Source organism: Aquarana catesbeiana, linkage group LG13 (assembly GCF_042186555.1).
Source record: "Aquarana catesbeiana isolate 2022-GZ linkage group LG13, ASM4218655v1, whole genome shotgun sequence".
Taxonomy (NCBI): Eukaryota; Metazoa; Chordata; class Amphibia; order Anura; family Ranidae; genus Aquarana; species Aquarana catesbeiana.
This window is the reverse complement of record NC_133336.1, coordinates 178,407,544-178,427,376: the sequence shown is the minus strand read 5'-3', so window position 1 is coordinate 178,427,376 and position 19,833 is coordinate 178,407,544. Positions and strand designations below refer to the sequence as shown.

Genomic DNA, 19,833 nt, shown 5'->3' with positions numbered 1-19,833 from the left:
GTACATGGTAGGCTGGCAATGCCACTGCTAATGGTAGGGTAGAGGTTTAATGTTGTGAGCCTGCAACAGGAGTCTGGCAGGATCTCCAGATGATACACCTAGAAACAGAGTCACAAGAAATTATAAAAAAAAAACAAAAAAAAACTATAAAGTAAGGCACAATGCTAAACATATGAAAAATGGATTTGCATCCACTTCAGCCCCGGAAGGTTTTACCCCCTTCCTGACCAGAGCACTTTTTACAATTCGGCACTGCGTCGCTTTAACTGCTAATTGCGCGGTCATGCAATGCTGTACCCAAACGAAATTTGCGTCCTTTTCTTCCCACAAATAGAGCTTTCTTTTGATGGTATTTGATCACCTCTGCCGTTTTTATTTTTTGTGCTATACACGGAAAAAGACCGAAAATTTTGAAAAAAAATGATATTTTCTACTTTTTGTTCTAAAAAAAATCCAATAAACTCAATTTTAGTCATACATTTAGGCCAAAATGTATTCGGCCACATGTCTTTGGTAAAAAAAATGTCAATAAGTGTATATTTATTGGTTTGCGCAAAAGTTATAGCGTCTACAAACTAGGGTACATTTTCTGGAATTTACACAGCCTTTACTTTATGACTGCCTATGTCGTTTCTTGAGGTGCTAAAATGGCAGGGCAGTACAAAACCCCCACAAATGACCCCATTTTGGAAAGTAGACACCCCAAGGAATTTGCTGAGAGGCATGTTGAGCCCATTGAATATTCATTTTTTTTGTCCCAAGTGATTGAATAATGACAAAAAAAAAAAAAAAAAAATTACAAAAAGTTGTCATTAAATGATATATTGCTCACACAGGCCATGGGCATATGTGGAATTGCACCCCAAAATACATTTAGCTGCTTCTCCTGAGTACGGGGATACCACATGTGTGGGACTTTTTGGGAGCCTAGCCGCGTACGGGGCCCCGAAAACCAATCACTGCCTTCAGGATTTCTAAGGGCGTACATTTTTGATTTTACTCCTCACTACCTATCACAGTTTTGAAGGCCATAAAATGCCCAGATGACATAAAACCCCCCCAAATGACCCCATTTTGGAAAGTAGACACCCCAAGCTATTTGCTTTGAGGCATGTTGAGTCCATGGAATGTTTTATATTTTGACACAAGTTGCGGGAAAGTGACAAATTTTTTTTTTTTTTTTTTTGCACAAAGTTGTCACTAAATGATATATTGCTCACACAGGCCATGGGCATATGTGGAATTGCACCCCAAAATACATTAAGCTGCTTCTCCTGAGTATGGGGATACCACATGTGTGGGACTTTTTGGGAGCCTAGCCGCGTACAGGACCCCGAAAACCAATCACCGCCTTCAGGATTTCTAAGGGCGTACATTTTTGATTTTACTCCTCACTGCCTATCACAGTTTCGGAGGTCATGGAATGCCCAGGTGGCACAAACCCCCCCCCAAATGACCCCATTTTGGAAAGTAGACACCCCAAGCTATTTGCTGAAAGGCATGGTGAGTATTTTGCAGCTCTCATTTGTTTTTGAAAATAAAGAAAGACGAGAAAAAAAAATTTTTTTTTTCTTTTTTCAATTTTCAAAACTTTGTGACAAAAAGTGAGGTCTGCAAAATACTCACTATACCTCTCATCAAATAGCTTGGGGTGTCTACTTTCCAAAATGGGGTCATTTGGGGTTTTTTTTTGCCACCTGGGCATTCCATGGCCTCCGAAACTGTGATAGGCAGTGAAGAGTGAAATCAAAAATTTACGGCCTTAGAAAGCCTGAAGGCGGTGCTTGGTTTTCGGGGTCCCGTACGCGGCTAGGCTCCCAAAAAGTCTCACACATGTGGTATCCCCGTACTCAGGAGAAGCAACAGAATGTATTTTGGGGTGTAATTTCACATATTCCCATGGCATGTTTGAGCAATATATCATTTAGTGACAACTTTGCGCAAAAAAAAATAAAAAAAATAAAAAATTGTCTCTTTCCCGCAACTTGTGTCACAATATAAATTATTCCATGGACTCAACATGACTCTCAGCAAATAGCTTGGGGTGTCTACTTTCCAAAATGGGGTCATTTGGGGGGGTTTTGAACTGTCCTGGCATTTTATGCACAACATCTAGAAGCTTATGTCACACATCACCCATTCTTCTAACCACTTGAAGACAAAGCCCTTTCTGACACTTATTGTTTACATAAAAAAATAATTTTTTTTGCAAGAAAATTACTTTGAACCCCCAAACATTATATATTTTTTTTAAAGCAAATGCCCTACAGATTAAAATGGTGGGTGTTTCATTTTTTTTTTTTCACACAGTATTTGCGCAGCGATTTTTCAAACGCATTTTTTGGGGAAAAAACACACTTTTTTACATTTTAATGCACTAAAACACACTATATTGCCCAAATGTTTGATGAAATAAAAAAGATGATCTTAGGCCGAGTACATGGATACCAAACATGACATGCTTTAAAATTGCGCACAAACGTGCAGTGGCAACAAACTAAATACATTTTTAAAAGCCTTTAAAAGCCTTTACAGGTTACCACTTTAGATTTACAGAGGAGGTCTACTGCTAAACTTACTGCCCTCGATCTGACCTTCGCGGCGATACCTCACATGCATGGTGCAATTGCTGTTTACATTTGACGCCAGACCGACGCTTGCGTTCGCCTTAGCGCGAGAGCAGGGGGGACAGGGGTGCTTTTTTTCTTTTTTTTTTTTTTTCTTTATTATTATTATTTTTTTATCTTATTTTTAAACTGTTCCTTTCATTTTTTTTTTTAAATCATTTTTATTGTTATCTCAGGGAATGTAAATATCCCCTATCATAGCAATAGGTAGTGACAGGTACTCTTTTTTGCAAAAATTGGGGTCTATTAGACCCTAGATCTCTCCTCTGCCCTCAAAGCATCTGACCACACCAAGATCGGTGTGATAAAATGCTTTCCCAATTTCCCAATGGCGCTGTTTACATCCGGCGAAATCTAAGTCATAAAATGCTCGTAGCTTCCGGTTTCTTAGGCCATAGAGATGTTTGGAGCCACTCTGGTCTCTGATCAGCTCTATGGTCAGCTGGCTGAATCACTGGCTGCATTCTCAGGTTCCCTGTTGAGACAGGAGAGCCAGAGAAAAACACGGAAGACGTTGGGGGGGGGGATTCCCTCCCACTGCTTGTAAAAGCAGTCTAGAGGCTAATTAGCCGCTAGGATTGCTTTTACATGAAAGCTGACCGCTGGCTGAAAAGAATGATACCAAGATGATACCTAAACCTGCAGGCATCATTCTGGTATAACCACTCAAAGTCGTGAATGGCGTACCTGAAGACAAAAAAATGGTTAACAATAAAGCACAGTAAACGGTAAGGTATAAAAAATTGCATACCTGAAAAGCAAACATGATAAAACATAATAACAATAAAACATTGCAGAATAGAATACAGTAAAAAAGAGCAGAACAATAGAGAGAGAGAATAGAGAGAGAGAAAGAACAATAAAACGACAACTATTTTTTTTTTATTTTATATTTTTGTATGTTTTTTTTTTTTACACTTTTTTTTGTAACTAACTTTTATAACTGTAACCGGTTCCAGGTTCGGGTCTCTCAAAATGCGATGGCATCTTGGGAGACCCTGTGAAAGTGTGTCCTAGTCTGTGCAATGCTGTACCCTACGCTAATAGTCAACTAGTGCATGGTAGCGTTCAAAACATTCACCAATGCAAAGACCAGGATTGTCAGGACAGGAGGGACAATAATAGTGGGTGTCACGCCTATATCCGCGCTTGCTGCAGACAGGACATCTTTTTTGGGGGGTTCGTTGGGTAGGGGTACTCGGGAGGACATAAAGAAAATGCCTCTCATGCAGCTGACTGCATTTGGTTGGGGATGTGAATGGGGGAAGTACGGGCGCTGCAGAAGCGGTGGGTTCCCAATTAGGATTGGCGAATGCAGCAGGAAGGGCACTATGGGCACGACGGGCCTGTGTTTGTCTTTTTGGTGGCAGCGGGACACTACTTGTGCTTGCCACCTCACCAGCTTGAACTGCACTTATGGGACTCGCCACGTCACCAAGTGTTACTGCAGTGCTGGTTTGACTACGACCGGGGTGTACTAGGCCGCTGGCGCTTGCCAGTTCACCAAAACACTACCAAAAAAACTGTTAGCGATCGCAGGGATCAGGCCTGACTCTGCGAACGCTGCAGTTATGCGTTTAGTGTTTTGTAAGTGACAGTGATCGATCGATACTGCACTTGGGTGGGCTGGGCTGGGTCGGGCGGAGGGGCAAAACGCAGGTGCTAGCAGGTATCTGGGCTGATCACGCTAACACTGCGTTTGTGGGAACCCTAAACTGCTGGGGACGCTAGTATAGATCTGATCAGATCAGATATTGATCCGATCAGATACTATACCACTAAGGGAGGCGTATGCTGCGTGCGTGGGTGTTAGCGGTACTGGCGCTAACCTGACGCTGCCTGGGGCTGGTGCTTGCCAGTTCACCAAAACGCTACCAAAAAAACTGTTAGCGATCGCAGGGATCAGGCCTGACTCTGCGAACGCTGCAGTTATGCGGTTAGTGTTTTGTAAGTGACAGTGATTGATCGATACTGCACTTGGGTGGGCTGGGCCGGGCGGACGGGAAAAACTCAGGTGCTAGCAGGTATCTGGGCTGATCCCACTAACACTGCGTTTTTGGGAACCCTAAACTGCTGGGGACGCTAGTATAGATCTGATCCGATCAGATACTATACCACTAAGGGAGGTGTACGGTGCGTGCGTGGGTGTTAGCGGTACTGGCGCTAATCTGACGCTGCCTGGGGCTGGTGCTTGCCAGTTCACCAAAACGCTACCAAAAAAACTGTTAGCGATCGCAGGGATCAGGCCTGACTATGCGAACGCTGCAGTTATGCGTTTAGTGTTTTGTAAGTGACAGTGATCGATCGATACTGCACTTGGGTGGGCTGGGCCGGGCGGAGGGGCAAAACGCAGGTGCTAGCGGGTATCTGGGCTGATCCCGCTAACGCTGCGTTTTCGGGAACCCTAAACTGCTGGGGACGCTAGTATAGATCTGATTGGATCAGATATTGATCCGATCAGATACTATACCACTAAGGGAGGCGTATGCTGCGTGCGTGGGTGTTAGCGGTACTGGCGCTAATCTGACGCTGCCTGGGGCGACGCATATCACTGCCGGGCGATCAGGGGGCTAAACCTTTATTCAGTAATAATCGGCGGGTGCCCTGACACTATAAAAAATAAACAAACTAACCAGCGTCACCCGTAACGGTTATACGGTGATCAGTGGTGAAAGGGTTAACTAGGGGGCAATCAAGGGGTTAAAACATTTATTAGGTAGTATATGGGGGTCCCCAACGCTATAAAACGCTGACGGCGAACCTAAATATTTACGTCCCTAACTAGCGTCACCAGCGACACTAATACAGCGATCAGAAAAATGATCGCTTAGCAACACTGGTGACAGGGGGTGATCAAGGGGTTAAAACTTTATTAGGGGGGTTAGGGGGGTATCCTAGACCTAAAGGGGGCCTAACACTCACTACCCTAACACACTAACTGTCACAAACTGACACTATGCAGTAATCAGAAAAAAAAAAAAAAAAAAAACCTGCTTGGTGTCAGTTTGTGACAGGGGGGGGGTGATCGGGGGGGATCGGGGGGCGATCGGGGGGGGGATCGGGGTGTAATGTGTGCCTGGCATGTTCTACTGTGTGTGTTTGTGTTGTGCACTCACAGTTCAGTCTTCTCTCCTCGGCCCGGAACAGAAAATACCGAGCCGAGGAGAGATGACATCATTTCCTCTGCCTCTGTGTACAATACAGAGGCAGGGAAATGATCCCATTGGCTGGGAGCGATCGCGAGGGGGGGGCCACGAATGGATGGCCTCCCCCTCACCTCCGATCGCCGGGGGAGATTTGCCGACCGCCGCAGGCACCGGGGGGGGGTCCGATCGGACCCCCCACCCGCGGGCAGGCAGGGACGTACAGGTAAGCCCTTTTGCCTGCCCGTGCCGCTCTGTCGACGTACAGCGTCGTGCGGCGGTCGGCAAGTGGTTAAAGCTGAATTCCAAATATGGACCAATGTATGTACACATGTTCAATACCTGGTAAATCTCTGTAGAAGTAGAAAATCACTGTAGTAGCCACCGCTATATCAGTGATCCTTGCTGGGGGTCACCCGCTTAGCACGGGCACCATTCAGAGAATGCTTTTCATTTTCATAACAATTCTCTGCATTCTGCAGAAAGTAACCAGCTATGGAATATACATACTTTCATTGGTCAAAAATGGACCAATGTAACTACGAAAAAAATCCATAGCTGGAATTCCGTTTTCATAGAGTGAGAAAAGAGTTACATTTTTGTTAGGTTTTTTTTTTTGGCCTGTGACCCTATCTGCGGCAGGGAAACAGACTGCAAAAAAATAATGTCAGAAATTTTAACGCTTCCTCACTGCTTGTGTTCCTGTTGTTGAGAATTTCTAAAACTTTACTGACCTTGTGGGGAATCTCTGTAATAGGGATACAAATGGCAGTATAAACTGATAGACTCTAACCCTTTTCTGCTCTGTCCAAAGGAAAAACAAAATGTTTGGCTAGCTGGGCTTTAATTTGATAACATTCATACATTTTGGATTGAAATGTTGTAGAAAGTTCAGTAATTGGATGTTGGTAATCTCACATTTTCAGATAATTCCAACACCAACAATATTGGTTATCTCCTGATTACTTCACAGCAACCTACTCCTAACAGTACTATCCAGCTGGCCTGTATAGTGAGAATGTCTCTTCATAAAGGCCATGTGACCTGGAACATCTCTGGAACACGTCACATGGGCAGAAGAACCTATACAAAGCTCTCTGATGGTACATGGACATTATTAAACCTCCTCACCCTTCCCAGAGACAGCTGGAACTATGGAAACAATGTGACCTGTGAAGTCTGGTTCAGCTCTTCTCCTGTCAAGATCCATGGGACAATACAACACAGAGGTAATGATGGGCTTGTCTTTTTTACCTTCAAGACAACCACTGCCTTGCTAAAGAAGATTTTTTACCTTATGTATTGCAACTCAAAGAGGATATGCATTTCTAGACAAAATCTTTAGATAGCCTTGCAATAAACTATGGACCACTAGAGTCCTCTGAATATTTATTTTTTTGCGCTATAAACAAAAAAAAAAAAAACATTTTGAAAAAAAAAAAAACATTTTTTTTTATTTTCTGCTATAAAACATATCCAATAAAAAAATGTAAAAAAATCAAATGTCTTCAACAATTTAGGCCAATACATATTCTGCTACATATTTTTGGTAATCCCAAAAATCCCAATAAGCGTATATTGATTGGTTTGCGTAAAAGTTATTTTTTTTTATATTGTTATTTTTTTACTAGTAATGACGGCGATCAGCAGCTTATAGCGGGACTGCGATATTGCGGCAGGCAGTCGGGACACTAATTTTTTGGTGACACTAATAAAGTGTTAATTTTTGTTTTTTAAATGCCACTTTTATTACTATTATAAGGAATGTAAGAATCCCTTGTAATAGAAAAAAAGCATGACAGGAACTCTTAAATATGAGATCAGAGGGTCAAAAAGACCTCAGATCTCATATTTCTACTAAAATACAATAAAAAAATAAAAAAAATAAAAACTGTCATTTAAAAAAATAATTGAAAAAAAATGGCCCTTTAAGAGCTATGGGCGGAAGTGACGGCTTGACGTCGCTTCCGCCCTGCATTGTTATGGAGAATGGAGAATTGGATGCGGGTTTCCAATTCGCATGACATGAGAGTGTGACTGGTTCTCAATGTAGCCAGTTCACACACCTCCGGGGCGGCCACGGTCCGCATTTGGAAAGGGTCCTGTGCGTCTTTGGCTCCGAATCACATGCAAATTTAGGCAAAAACTCTGACCTGATTCACACCTGAAATGGTGAACAGGGATGCACTGGACCCTCTGCTGTGAGCTGCGGCCATAGCATGTGTGAACCCAACCTTAAAGAGCAAGTCTACCTTTGTGATAGAAATAAAAAGTATCTGTTTGTGGTTAATTCAATGCAATCAGCCCAGGACATCAATGTGATATAGTATTTGCCTTCATAAAATATCTTGAAGTACGCACAAAAAAAATGCACAATTACATAAAATAAGGCATACTCTGTATTTCTTTAATTCTGTATGTTAGAAAATTGTAGGCTACCCATGCACTTCTGAAAGGACACTGGTTATGCTTTATTTAACCTCTGACCTCCAGAAGATTTACCTCCTTCATGACCAGGCCAATAAGCATATATTGATTGGTTTGGGCAAAAGTTATAGTGTCTACAAAATATAGTATATGTATACTGGAATTGTTATTTATTTTATTTTTTTTCTACTACCTAAAAGCTCCTACCTAAAACTAGCGGCACTTTACCGCTAACGCGGCCTGTGCCCCAGTGTGAAAGTAGCCTTAGGGGGCTGGAGGAAAAATCAATGGACTACAAGTGCAGTGACATCACCTCACTTGTGCTTCATTAAGATCTAAGAGTCCCTCTGCCGCGGTGGCTGAGGGGACTTTAGCCCCTCCTTTCAGAGATCTTTGTGAATGAATTTAACGACCACAACAAATTCAAGAAATGACAGGAGCCTGCATGGAAAATAACTCTCAAATGAGTGGGTACAAATTAGCTAAACTTAATTTTATAAACTATGGGGATAGGGGGATGCTGTAAAGAGTGATAGTGTAAAGTGATTTTGGTGCACATTATTTTTGCACTTTTTTTCTTTGAAATGATGCAGAAATGTACTGACAACAAAAGGCCAACTTGATAAGAAATGTAATGTAAATGTAATTCAGTAATGTTTTTGTTTTTTTGTTTTTTTACCTTTTATAGGGCACCCATTCCCTGCCCCCCTTCCCATTTTCACAAATATTGGCAGTTGTTAGCCTCCAGGCCAGGGAGCACAGGACACTGTGAGCAGGAGCCATAATTTGCCCAAAGTGTAGGTGTTGGAGGAGAATATGAGACCTGGAAGTTGTTTGCAAACTCATCAAATGACGAATCCACATGTTACCCCTAGTCATGCAGACAGTTTTTGTGCTTAGACAACTTTGATGATCCCAGTGCAGCCTGCAGGGAACATTAGAAAGAGGGACAGATGCTTGATTTGCCTGGATAGAGAAGCAAATGTAAGATGTTTAAAAAGTTCAGTTATTCTTCAATATTCATCCAAATTGGTCTAGATGGTTTTAAGAATAAGAAACGCTGAACAAATCAACCATTTTTGTTTTCAAAGGTGTAAAAACTATAAGTTTTGGCTCATGCTACAGCTGGCTATCTAGTGTGATAACCATAGTTCTTCTTCTGGTTGGAGTTGCTTATGTCCATCTCACTTGGATGAAAAGGAAATCAGTTAACACAAGTAAGTTCTGTAAAATGTAATGTTGGCCACCTGTCTGACATTTAAAGTGGATCTTGCAGCAAAATATAAGGTCTGTTTATTAGATCAAGCACCCCCCCCCCCCCTTGTAAAAATTGCTATAGATGCTAGCCTCTATCACATGGCATGCCACCTGACAAGAGTGTTGATTCGGTGCCGCCATGGCCCTCTTAAGCAATGGGTTCAGGTGGAACAGACTCTATCAGGGATTCAGCTGGACACGGTTCCGTGGTGTCATGCGGACTTGCCCGCCTGGGTTCTCCTCATCCTACGGTCAGGGAGACCTGGTGGGTTTGTTCCAAGGCATTTTGGGACTTCTCCATCGCTCAAACTCACTCTCCACTTACTCCCATAGTCAGTAACTCGGCCTTCAGTCCTGGCCTACAAGATTCTAGATTCCAAAACTTGAAAGCAGTAAGGTCATTCCAGGCTCGTCATTCTATTGTAAATGGTCATTGGTTGACCAGACAGCAAATCATGGATGGCCCAATATTCGCAGGATTGTCCTTTTGGCAAAAACTACAGCTATCCCGCTTCCTCTGAGCCCTACCTTCCCCAGATTCCTTCAGGTGACCTCTCACTTCATTCAAACTTCTTTGCTTGGACCACTCTCCTTTGTATCATGCGGTGTCTCTACATACCATTTTCTGATTTCCCCAACTCCAGATTTTAAACCTCATTACATTACAAAATGGGAAAATGATCTAGGGGTCGATTTTACAGATAAGCAGGTGGAGAGAATTCTGATGTTCTCTTGCAAAACATCGATCTGTGCTAAGCACCAAGAATCTGGGTTTAAGATTCTGACCCAGTGATACTAGGTGCCGGTGAAGATCTATAGGATGTTCCCCCAATGCTCGGACCTTTGTTGGCGTGGAGAAGAATCTGGATCACTCCTGCACATCTTCTGGTCCTGCCGCCTTCTCCAATCGTTTTGGACGGCGGTGCACCCAAAAATTCACAGACCATGAGCTTCCGAAGGACCCTGTATTCTTCCTTCTGCATCACCATAGTTTTTTGAGCAAGGTATACAGACAATTTAATCTACCTCTCCTGCTTACAGCGGCGAAGAGCTTCATTCCACTTTTTTGGAAGCAGACACAGTCGCCATCTATAACTGTCTGGTTGAAAAAGGTGGCTGAAATCAACGAAATGGAGGACTTGGTGGCCACGGAAAGGGGTCTCCAGGAGAAGTTTAAAAAAAAATGGTTCTACTCACACAAATTTGTTTACTCTGAGAAGTACACGGATCTGCTGAAGTAAATCCTACTACCTGAATATTTTGTATTGATATGACTTGATATGGCCTGGAGCGTTGGCGGAGTGACTGTCCCTTTTTGTCCCTTAATCCACCTCACCCCCCCCCCTCTTTTTTTTGTTTTTATTTCTTCCTTCTCTTCCCCTCTCTCTCTTTTATTCTTCTGATTTGCTTTTCTTCTTTTGATAGTATAATAAAGGTATGTACCTTGTATAAAATTCACACGGGGTACAGAGATGTCCTAGACCTGGTATTCCACTTCCTTGGCGTGTGCATATATTTGCTTGTAACGGCTTGTACTGTGTAAAACTTTTTCTGAATGTATTCAAGTTTAACATAAAACTATAACTACGGTCTTGGTAACTACCGTGTGCTGCTCTAAAGTAAAGTATTGGAAAAAAAAAGAAAAAAAATGCTATAGATTATAAGGGCAAAAATCTACACATAGGAAAAGTCAGATTTCAGGCATCCCTTGGAACAACAATGTCATTTTTGGTGCGATACTCCCAATAGGAACACGTCTAAAGGAATGCAGACCCAGCAGCTTTTCTCATTAGTGCCCTGAAGCTGCCACAGCTGTATGATAATTATGAAACCACTCACATTAGACTCACTTTTCCACAGGGGCACAGAGAAACACACAGGGATTTCTTCAGAATAAAAAAAGGTAGGAATCTGCAACAACTTTTGTTAAAATCCTTGCAATGAACATAGATCACCCAGAGGGGAATGTTTTTTTCTCAACAAAAGTGGAGTTATGATTTAAAAGTGCATTTTTACCTTTATAACCTATAATGATTTTACAGGGGTAGAGGAACCTGATCTAATAAACAGACCTTGCATTTTACTGCAAACTCCACTTCAGCCACTTTAAGCTAAATAATTGAATATTGAATTGAATATTCTAGGATGTACACAATGCTGTCAAGAGTATTGGGACACCTGCCTTTACACGCACATGAACTTTAATGGCATCCCAGTCTTAGTCCGTAGGGTTCAATATTGAGTTGGCCCTCCCTTTACAGCTATAACAGCTTCAACTCTTCTGGAAAGGCTGTCCACAAGATTTAGGAGTGTGTCTATGGGAATGTTTGACCATTCTTCCAGAAGCGCATTTGTGAGGCCAGGCACTGATGTTAGATGAGAATGCCTGGCTCTCAGTCTGCGCTCTAATTCATCCTAAAGGTGTTCTATCGAGTTAAAATCAGGACTCTGTGCAGGCCAGTCAAGTTCCTCCACCTCAAACTCGCTCATCCATGTCTTTATAGACCTTGCTTTGTGCACTGGTGTGCAGTCATGTTGGAACAGGAAGGGGCCGTCCCCAAACTGTTTCCACAAAGTTGGGAGCATGAAATCATCCAAAATGTCTTGGTAAGCTGCCTTAAAAGTTCCCTTCACTGAAACTAAGAGGCCAAGCCTAACTAAAAAAAAACAACCCCACACTATAATCCCCCCTTCACCAAATGATTTGGACCAGTGCACAAAGCAAGGTCCATAAAGACATGGATGAGCAAGTTTGGGGTGGAGGAACTTGACTGGCCTGCACAGACTCCTGACCTCAACCTGATAGAACACCTTTGGGGTGAATTAGAGCAGAGAATGTGAGCCAGACCTTCTCGTCCAACATCAGTGCCTGACCTCATAAATGCGCTTCTGGAAGAATGGTCAAACATTCCCATAGACACACTCCTAAACCTTGTGGACAGCCTTCCCAGAAGAGTTGAAGCTGTTATAGCTGCAAAGGGTGGGCCAACTCAATATTGAACCCTACGGACTAAGGCCCCTTTCACACGTGCGGACCGTATGTCCGTATTTCATCCATCCGTTTTCGGATGAAATACAGACATACATGCATCCCTATGGGATAGCGGGTGTCAGCGGATAAACATCCGCTGACACCCGATATCATCCGTCCCCGCTATGGTCCGATTCTGCAGACGGAGGAAAATTCTATTTTTCTATCCGTCTGCAGAGCGGATCGGATGAACACGGACAGACGTTCCGTGTTCATCCGATTCCCCCATAGGGGAGAGCGGAGATCTGACAGGGTGGTCCCTGCACAGTGTGCAGGGACCTCCCTGTCATCCGCCGGCTCAGCGGGGATTAACAGAGTGATCCCCACTGAGCAAGCGGATGTTCACGGGGCGGATCATCACGGATCCGTCCCGTGTGAAAGGGGCCTTAGACTGGGGTGCCATTAAAGTTAATTTGCGTATAAAGGCAGGTGTCAGAATACTTCTGACAATATAGCGTATCTTCGATTGCCTTTTATTAATTTGCAAACATCTATGCCAGGCTTTGTATTACAACTATCACTTTAGCTTCATTGTAAATTGCATAAATTGTAGAATAATGTATATCTTTAAAACTACTTTTCTTTTAAACTAGCACTGGTCAAAATAAAACATTTTACATCGGAAAAAAAAAGTGCAAGACAATACTTCTAAAAGAAAGCCTAGTTTGATCCTAAAAAAAAAAAAACAAGTGTATGTATTACTGCATCATCTTAAAGGGGTTGTAAACCTTCGTTTTTTTTTTCACCTTACGTGGAGGTCCACCCTTAAATAAAAAAAATTGCATGGAAAAATATCTAAAAAAAATAGAGGAAAAAAAAAATTTTTTTTACTTACGTGAAATGGCTGTTGCTAGGCAGTCTTCCTAATCTGCCTCTTCCTACACCGCGGTGATCTTCAGTCTTCTGCTCCCCGCATTGTCTTCTGGGAAATGGGGCGCGGTGTGTTATGGGAACTGTTTGTGTCCCACAACGCATCGCGTCCTATTCACAAAGTGCCGCGCCGCTCGCACGTGCGCAGTAGGAAACTGGCAGTGAAGCTGCAAGGCTCCACTGCCTGTTTCCCTTACTTAGGATGGCGGTGCCGGGACCCGAAAGCTGAGTGACGGATCGGCCTCGGGCGGCCGACATCGCGGGCACCCAGGACATGTAAGTCTACTTATTTAAAGTCAGCAGCTACAGTGTTTGTAGCTGCTGACTTTAAAAAAAAATTTTCGCTGGCCGGAATCCCGCTTTAATGCATCCTATACATTAAGGTGAAAAAACACCTGTCAGTGACCGACCCCTTTAAATTTTCTGAACCCTCGAACTTGACCCGTTGGGGACACGCTGTCTCTCTGCCGGGGTTCCCAGCTCTTGATAGGATAGATTGATAGCAGCGCAGCCATTGGCTCCCGCTGCTGTCAATCATATCCAATGACACAAGCGCCGGGGCGGGGCCGAGTCTTGCATTCGGCCTCTATGGACGCTGAATGCTGGACTCGGGAGCGCACCCGCAAGGTAACCCCCTCAGGGAAGCGCTTCTCCAAGGGGGTTATCAGATGTGGGGAGGAGCCGCCAGAGCCGCCGGGGGACCCCAGAAGAGCAGGTTTGGGGCCACTCTGAGCAAAACGAGCTGCACAGTGGAGGTAAGTATGATATGTTGTTGTTTTTTTTTTTTTTTTATTTTACTTTTACAATCACTTTAAGTAATCGCAAAGAACAACAGGCCCATAGTGGAATAGTGTAAATGTAGAAATTGCTTTGGTCTATAAGAGGTACGGTAAATGGTTACCTGAGCTGACGTGGTTAAAAATGTTTTCTAATTAAAGACCAATAAATGCTATAAAAATACATTTTAAAAATGCATAAACATTACATTCAATTTTTGCTCCCTGTTTTTGGGTGCTGTTAGCTTTCAGGAGAGGTCTCCTGGGAAGGACAACAAGCCCTACACTGACCTTAAACTCATCCCATAACCTAACCAAAATCCTCACCTTAACCTGTCTCTTAGCCCTAATCTCACCTAATCGTACCTTCCCTTCTGTGCAATGTCAAGCACAACCCCAGCGAAAGAGTTGTATTGTACTTTGGATTTTTTTCTCCATTAGAGAGGTTTTTCCCTCACTTCTTGTCCTTGTGACCCCAAGAAATGGGGTGCACTTGTCAATGGGACAGGAAGACCCAGACGGCATTAAAAACATTTTAAAACATTTTCAGTAACGCTTTACTACTTTGCTATGAGTATTTTTATCTGTGGCCATGTTGAAGAAATTTCCTAATAAAAGGAAATCTCTTCATTGGGCACACAGACCGCAATATTAACCTAACAGATATTTAACCTAACAGATATTGTAACCCCTCTATACAAAATTAAAAATATAAAAACGATTATTTTTAGCAAGGACAATTTTGAGTGTATGTTGCTTTTGACCAAATATTTTTTTGATATAATGTCCACATTATACATGCTTATTTTTCCAAAATTTTGATATTGAATTAAAATGTGGGATTCGTAGATTAATCACTAGAGGCAAGGTAGATTATCCTCTACGAAGACTCTGTCCTGCAGCTTAACAGCTCATGAAAAAAGGCTGATTTACTACTTTAATTTATTATTGAATTACATGATAATTACTGTAGTTAATTGAAGTAAATATTCACACAATTTTTTGAGTAAAAATGTTAAAATCTTTTTAGTATATCAGCCCCAAGATCTCAGCCACAAAAGGAGCGCATTGATTTCATTGATTCACCAACTCACAGTGATTGACTTACTGAAACCGTTTATTGACCCAAAAAACCCCCCACAGATTCTGTTTCTTTAAAGCATGTTACACAGCACAGTGCTTGTGCTGTGTAATTTGGCACCACTTAACACCTGTAATACCTGGCTGATCCTGACCCTCCTCTCTACATACAGACTACGATAATCATGGCTGCTGAGCCCTGACACCGTGGTCTGCTTGCGTGCCTCTGTCATCCTCAGCCTGCTCTTCTATACTGTCTGTCTCCTCTGTCCTTCCCCACCCTCCCCACCCTCCCTTCCCTCTTTGCGTGTCACCTAGTGACAGTGCCGCCCCTTCCTGCTGCAGGAATAACCAATATATTAGTATACTATTCATTCTGTATCCTAATATAGTGCCCCCCTGTCTCTGTGTTTCATGAAAAAAGTACCTCCTTCACCTTATCTCACGGTGGCTCCCCGTGATCACATGACCGGTCTCCTCGCATCCCGCTGACATCAGCAGGGAAATTTCGGCCCCGTCCGCTGCTTCTGCAAGACAGGCAGAGAGGAGACACAGCCGGTTACATGAGCTCCGGTACCCGCCATGAGATACGGTGAAGGAGGTATTTTTTTAATGAAACAGAGACAGCGGGGCACTGTATTAGGATACAGAATGGATTGTGTAAATTCCTGAAAGTGGGTTAACAACCACTTTAAGGCAAATAGACTGAGCACTTTGCAAGTGCAGGTGCTCTAGAGCTTAGTAAATAAGGGGGTAATCTAATGACTTCCAACACCTAATCGTTTACAAGCATAAATGCAGTATTTTTATGTTCCTTAACCCCTTCCCGTCCGCGCTATAGCTGAATGACGGCTACAGCATGGACCTACTTTGCTGGGAGGGCGTCAATAGTTGTCCCCCCATGCTCGAGCGGCCTGCACGCCCCCTGCAGGGCGCGTGCGGCGTGCTCTATTATCAGCAAGTCTATGAGACTTACCTGATCACAGATCGAAGTAAAGGGTCGATCCCGGCCCCTTACCACGTGATCAGCTGTCAGCTAATGGCAGCTTCTCATGTGATGTAAACGGAGCCAGTAATAGGCTATTTTTTCTCCTCACGCTATTAAAGTAAAAGCCGATCACCGGCGGCTGTCAGAGGGACATCGGTCCCGATAAAGGAGAGCAGCCGCGGAGTCATCTGTGCCCACCAGTGTCACCTGCCAGTGCCACCTACCAGTGCACAACAGTGCCACCTACCAGTGCCCACAGTGCCACCCATCAGTGCCCACAGTGCCACCTATCAGTGCCCACAATACCATCTATCAATGCCCACAGTGCTACCTATCAATATCACCAATCAGTGCCTCATCACCAGTGCTGCCTATCAATGCCACCTACCAGTGCCCATCAGTGCCACCTTTTAGTGCCCATCAGTGCCATCTATCAGTGCTACCTATCAGTGACACCTACCAGTGCCCATCAGTGCCACCCATCAGTGCCACCTATCAGGGCCCATCAGTGCCACCTCATCAGTGCTGTCTTATCAGTGCCGCTTTATCTGTGCCTACAAATGCCGACTTATCTGTGCCTATCAGTGCAGACTATCAGTGCCCATCAGTGCAGCCTCATCAGCGCATATCAATGAAGGAGAAAAATTACCTGTTTGCAAAATTATATAATGAACTTTGAAAAAATTTCCGTCTTTTTTTGTTAGTTTAGCAAAAAATAAAAACCTAGTGGTGATCAAATACCACCAAAAGAAAGCTCTATTTGTGTGAAAAAAAAAATATGAAAATTTCAATTGGGTACAGTGTTGCATGACCACGCAATTGTCATTCAAAGTGTGACATCGCTGAAAGCTGAAAACTGGCCTAGGCAGGAGGGGGGGTTTAAGTGCCCAGTAAGCAAGTGGTTAAATGTGTATGTGTATTGTTTGCATAGTGAAACTTCATCTCATTTACTAAGCTCTTGGGCAACTGCACTTGCAAAGTGATTAGTCTATTTGCCACAGACTTGCTTTGTGAGAAGCATCAATAAACCACAACCATTATGAAACACTGTAAATCAGGAAGCAGAGCCTGCTTATGTAATGAGCAAATATGGCTGCATATATATATATATATATATATATATATATATATATATATTGTTACAAACCATGCATAATACGTTTTTTCGACATCAGCAAACATCAGCACACATTAGTGAAATGATTACCTTATAACTTTCCCCCCCCACAACTTATAATGTAGAGACTATTCATAGACGATTGCATAATGCTGTGGATGGGAGATGAGGAACCTCTTCGTGAATTTTTGGAGAAATTAAATAGTAACGAAAAAAACATAAAACTTACCTATGAATTGAGTACCAAATCGGTGCATTTCTTGGACCTAGATTTAGAATTAACAAGTAATGGAATTTTAACAAAAAACTTTTTAAACCAGTTGAAAGGAACAGTTTTATCCCTGTGGACAGTTGTCACTTTGATCCTTGGCTCATTGGCTCATTAACATTCCAAAGGGACAATTCATACGATTGAGAAGGAATTGCACTGAAAAAAGCACTTTTTTGGAGCAGGCTGGGACTGTCGGGAAAAAGTTTATCCAAAAAGGCTATAACAAGCACTTTATAGAAGAAAAATTTAAGGCGGTCTCGGAGATCACTAGGGATGAATTAGTTCAAGATAAAGTAAAAGAACACATACAGTGGCAAGACATTCCGATGATTATGGACTTCAACATTCAGCATCGACAGATTGAACGAATTTTTAAAAAGCACTGGCCACTTTTTCTAGCTGACCAACAATTGAGGAACATATTACCAGAAAAACCATGATTTGTTTACAGAAGGGCACCCACGCTGAGAGACTTAATCGCAAAAAATGTTTTAGACCCTCCCGAAAAAAATCACAAGAATTGTCTTTTTTCCAGAGGAAAGGCTTTTATCCCTGCAAGCGGTGCTATGCATGTAAAAACACCAAACAAAATGGACATAAATGCACAGATTTTAAAGCTACGAGCGATAATACACAATATGAGATTAAGGATTTTATGACATGTAAAAGTGAAGGGGGCGTGTATGTATTACAATGTCCATGCTCGTTACAATATATAGGCAGAACGAAAAGACCGATGTGGAAACGCATCAGAGAGCACATACAAAACATAGTAAAAGGATTCCCCAAACATAGTGTTTCACGCCATTTCTCACATCACAATAAAAATCCAGCACTTTTGAAATTTTGGGCAATTGAAAGATTTAGACCCCATTGGCGGGGTAGCAATAAAGTGAGGGAATTAAGCAAGCAGGAATCCAAATGGATATTTAATATACGCACTCTCACGCCATCAGGTTTAAACATAGATTTTGACTTGAATTGTTTTATATCCGATTTTTAATTCATGATATATGATCTTACTATAATGTTAACATGTCCTCGGTTTTTCCTAACTCTTTCCTAATTTTGTTTTAAATATTATATGTATGTTATAATATTCATATTATCAATTTAGGTTTTAACATACGTATTTTAAAAATAAATTTGTATCTAATGACAGTGGAATTTAAAATTTTATGTACCGGTAATGGTTTTAGATTTAAGATTAGGGAAGGTGCAATTCCAATTATATCCTTAAGAGGGAGCTTCCCAATCATATTTAATACAGTGTATATGCAGCGAACACTATTTTAATTTTAAACATATGATTTTATATATTTTTTAGTTTATGTTGTAATAAATGTTATTAATGTACTAGAGAATTAAGAATCATGCTGCAATACGCAGGTTTTAATGGGCATTTGAATGTAAAGGAGATCGCTCTAATGAAATGATGATGCATTGACTCCCAGGGTTACCATGGCCACCAGCACACACACTATAAGTATCTCGCAGTCTAATGACATGGGCACCCTTGAAAAAGTCATGTGTCTGTGACGCAACACGTCGGGAGGAGGAGCCTGTGATGTTTCCAGCAGTGGCTGTGTGTGAGCACTGACGGTGGATGAGGAGCCTCCAGCGCAAAGCTGTATGCAGCTGATCATTGTAATCTTTATGCCATCTTGCGAATGGGGATATGTGAGTGAAACTAGTATCCTAGCATTTAGTACCATTCTGCTGTGATCTCTGCGCAATGGATTTGTTTGCTTTATTTTTCATGTCATGGAAATGAGCTGGCAACTGGGAAAATCATAGTAAACGCCACCGGTGACGGAGTGGTGATAGCGACAGCAAATCTGCTACTATTTTATTTCACAGTAGACTCGGCACTGAACTTCACTAATTTTGATCTATTCATCAGTTGAACTTTGGAGTATTTATTGTTGGTGCACATAAGTAATTTATTAATTTATATATTTATATTTTCTGGCGACTTTAATTAAGGATTATTGTGGTATTTTATTCATAGGTGTTTTATAAGGGTGAATTATTAGGAGGATTATTTATTCACAATTAGCTTATATATATTTATTCATTTATGTCTTATTACTTATTGAGTTAAACACCAAGGTGCAATAATAAGAGGTTAATATCAGCGCAATTATTCACATACACAATTATCCACTTGTCACCTACAATTAATTGCAGCTCTATTATTTGGATATCTCTTATTAATCAAATTTTTTATATCATTTTATCCACGT

At 42.1% G+C, this 19,833-nt stretch overlaps 1 protein-coding gene across 2 annotated transcripts in view; it reads left to right on the top strand.

Moving 5' to 3' along the window:
- The window catches only part of LOC141117724 (uncharacterized), a 62,951-nt gene that overhangs the window by 11,838 nt on the left and 31,280 nt on the right, over positions 1-19,833 (top strand). Inside the window, exons 3-4 of one of the 2 annotated variants that reach the window (XM_073610733.1) lie at positions 6,697-6,999; positions 9,289-9,414. In XM_073610733.1, coding sequence (XP_073466834.1) covers positions 6,697-6,999; positions 9,289-9,414 — 429 coding nt within the window. The remainder of the gene's footprint in view (positions 1-6,696; positions 7,000-9,288; positions 9,415-19,833) is intronic. The other variant, XM_073610734.1, reaches the window with a different exon arrangement.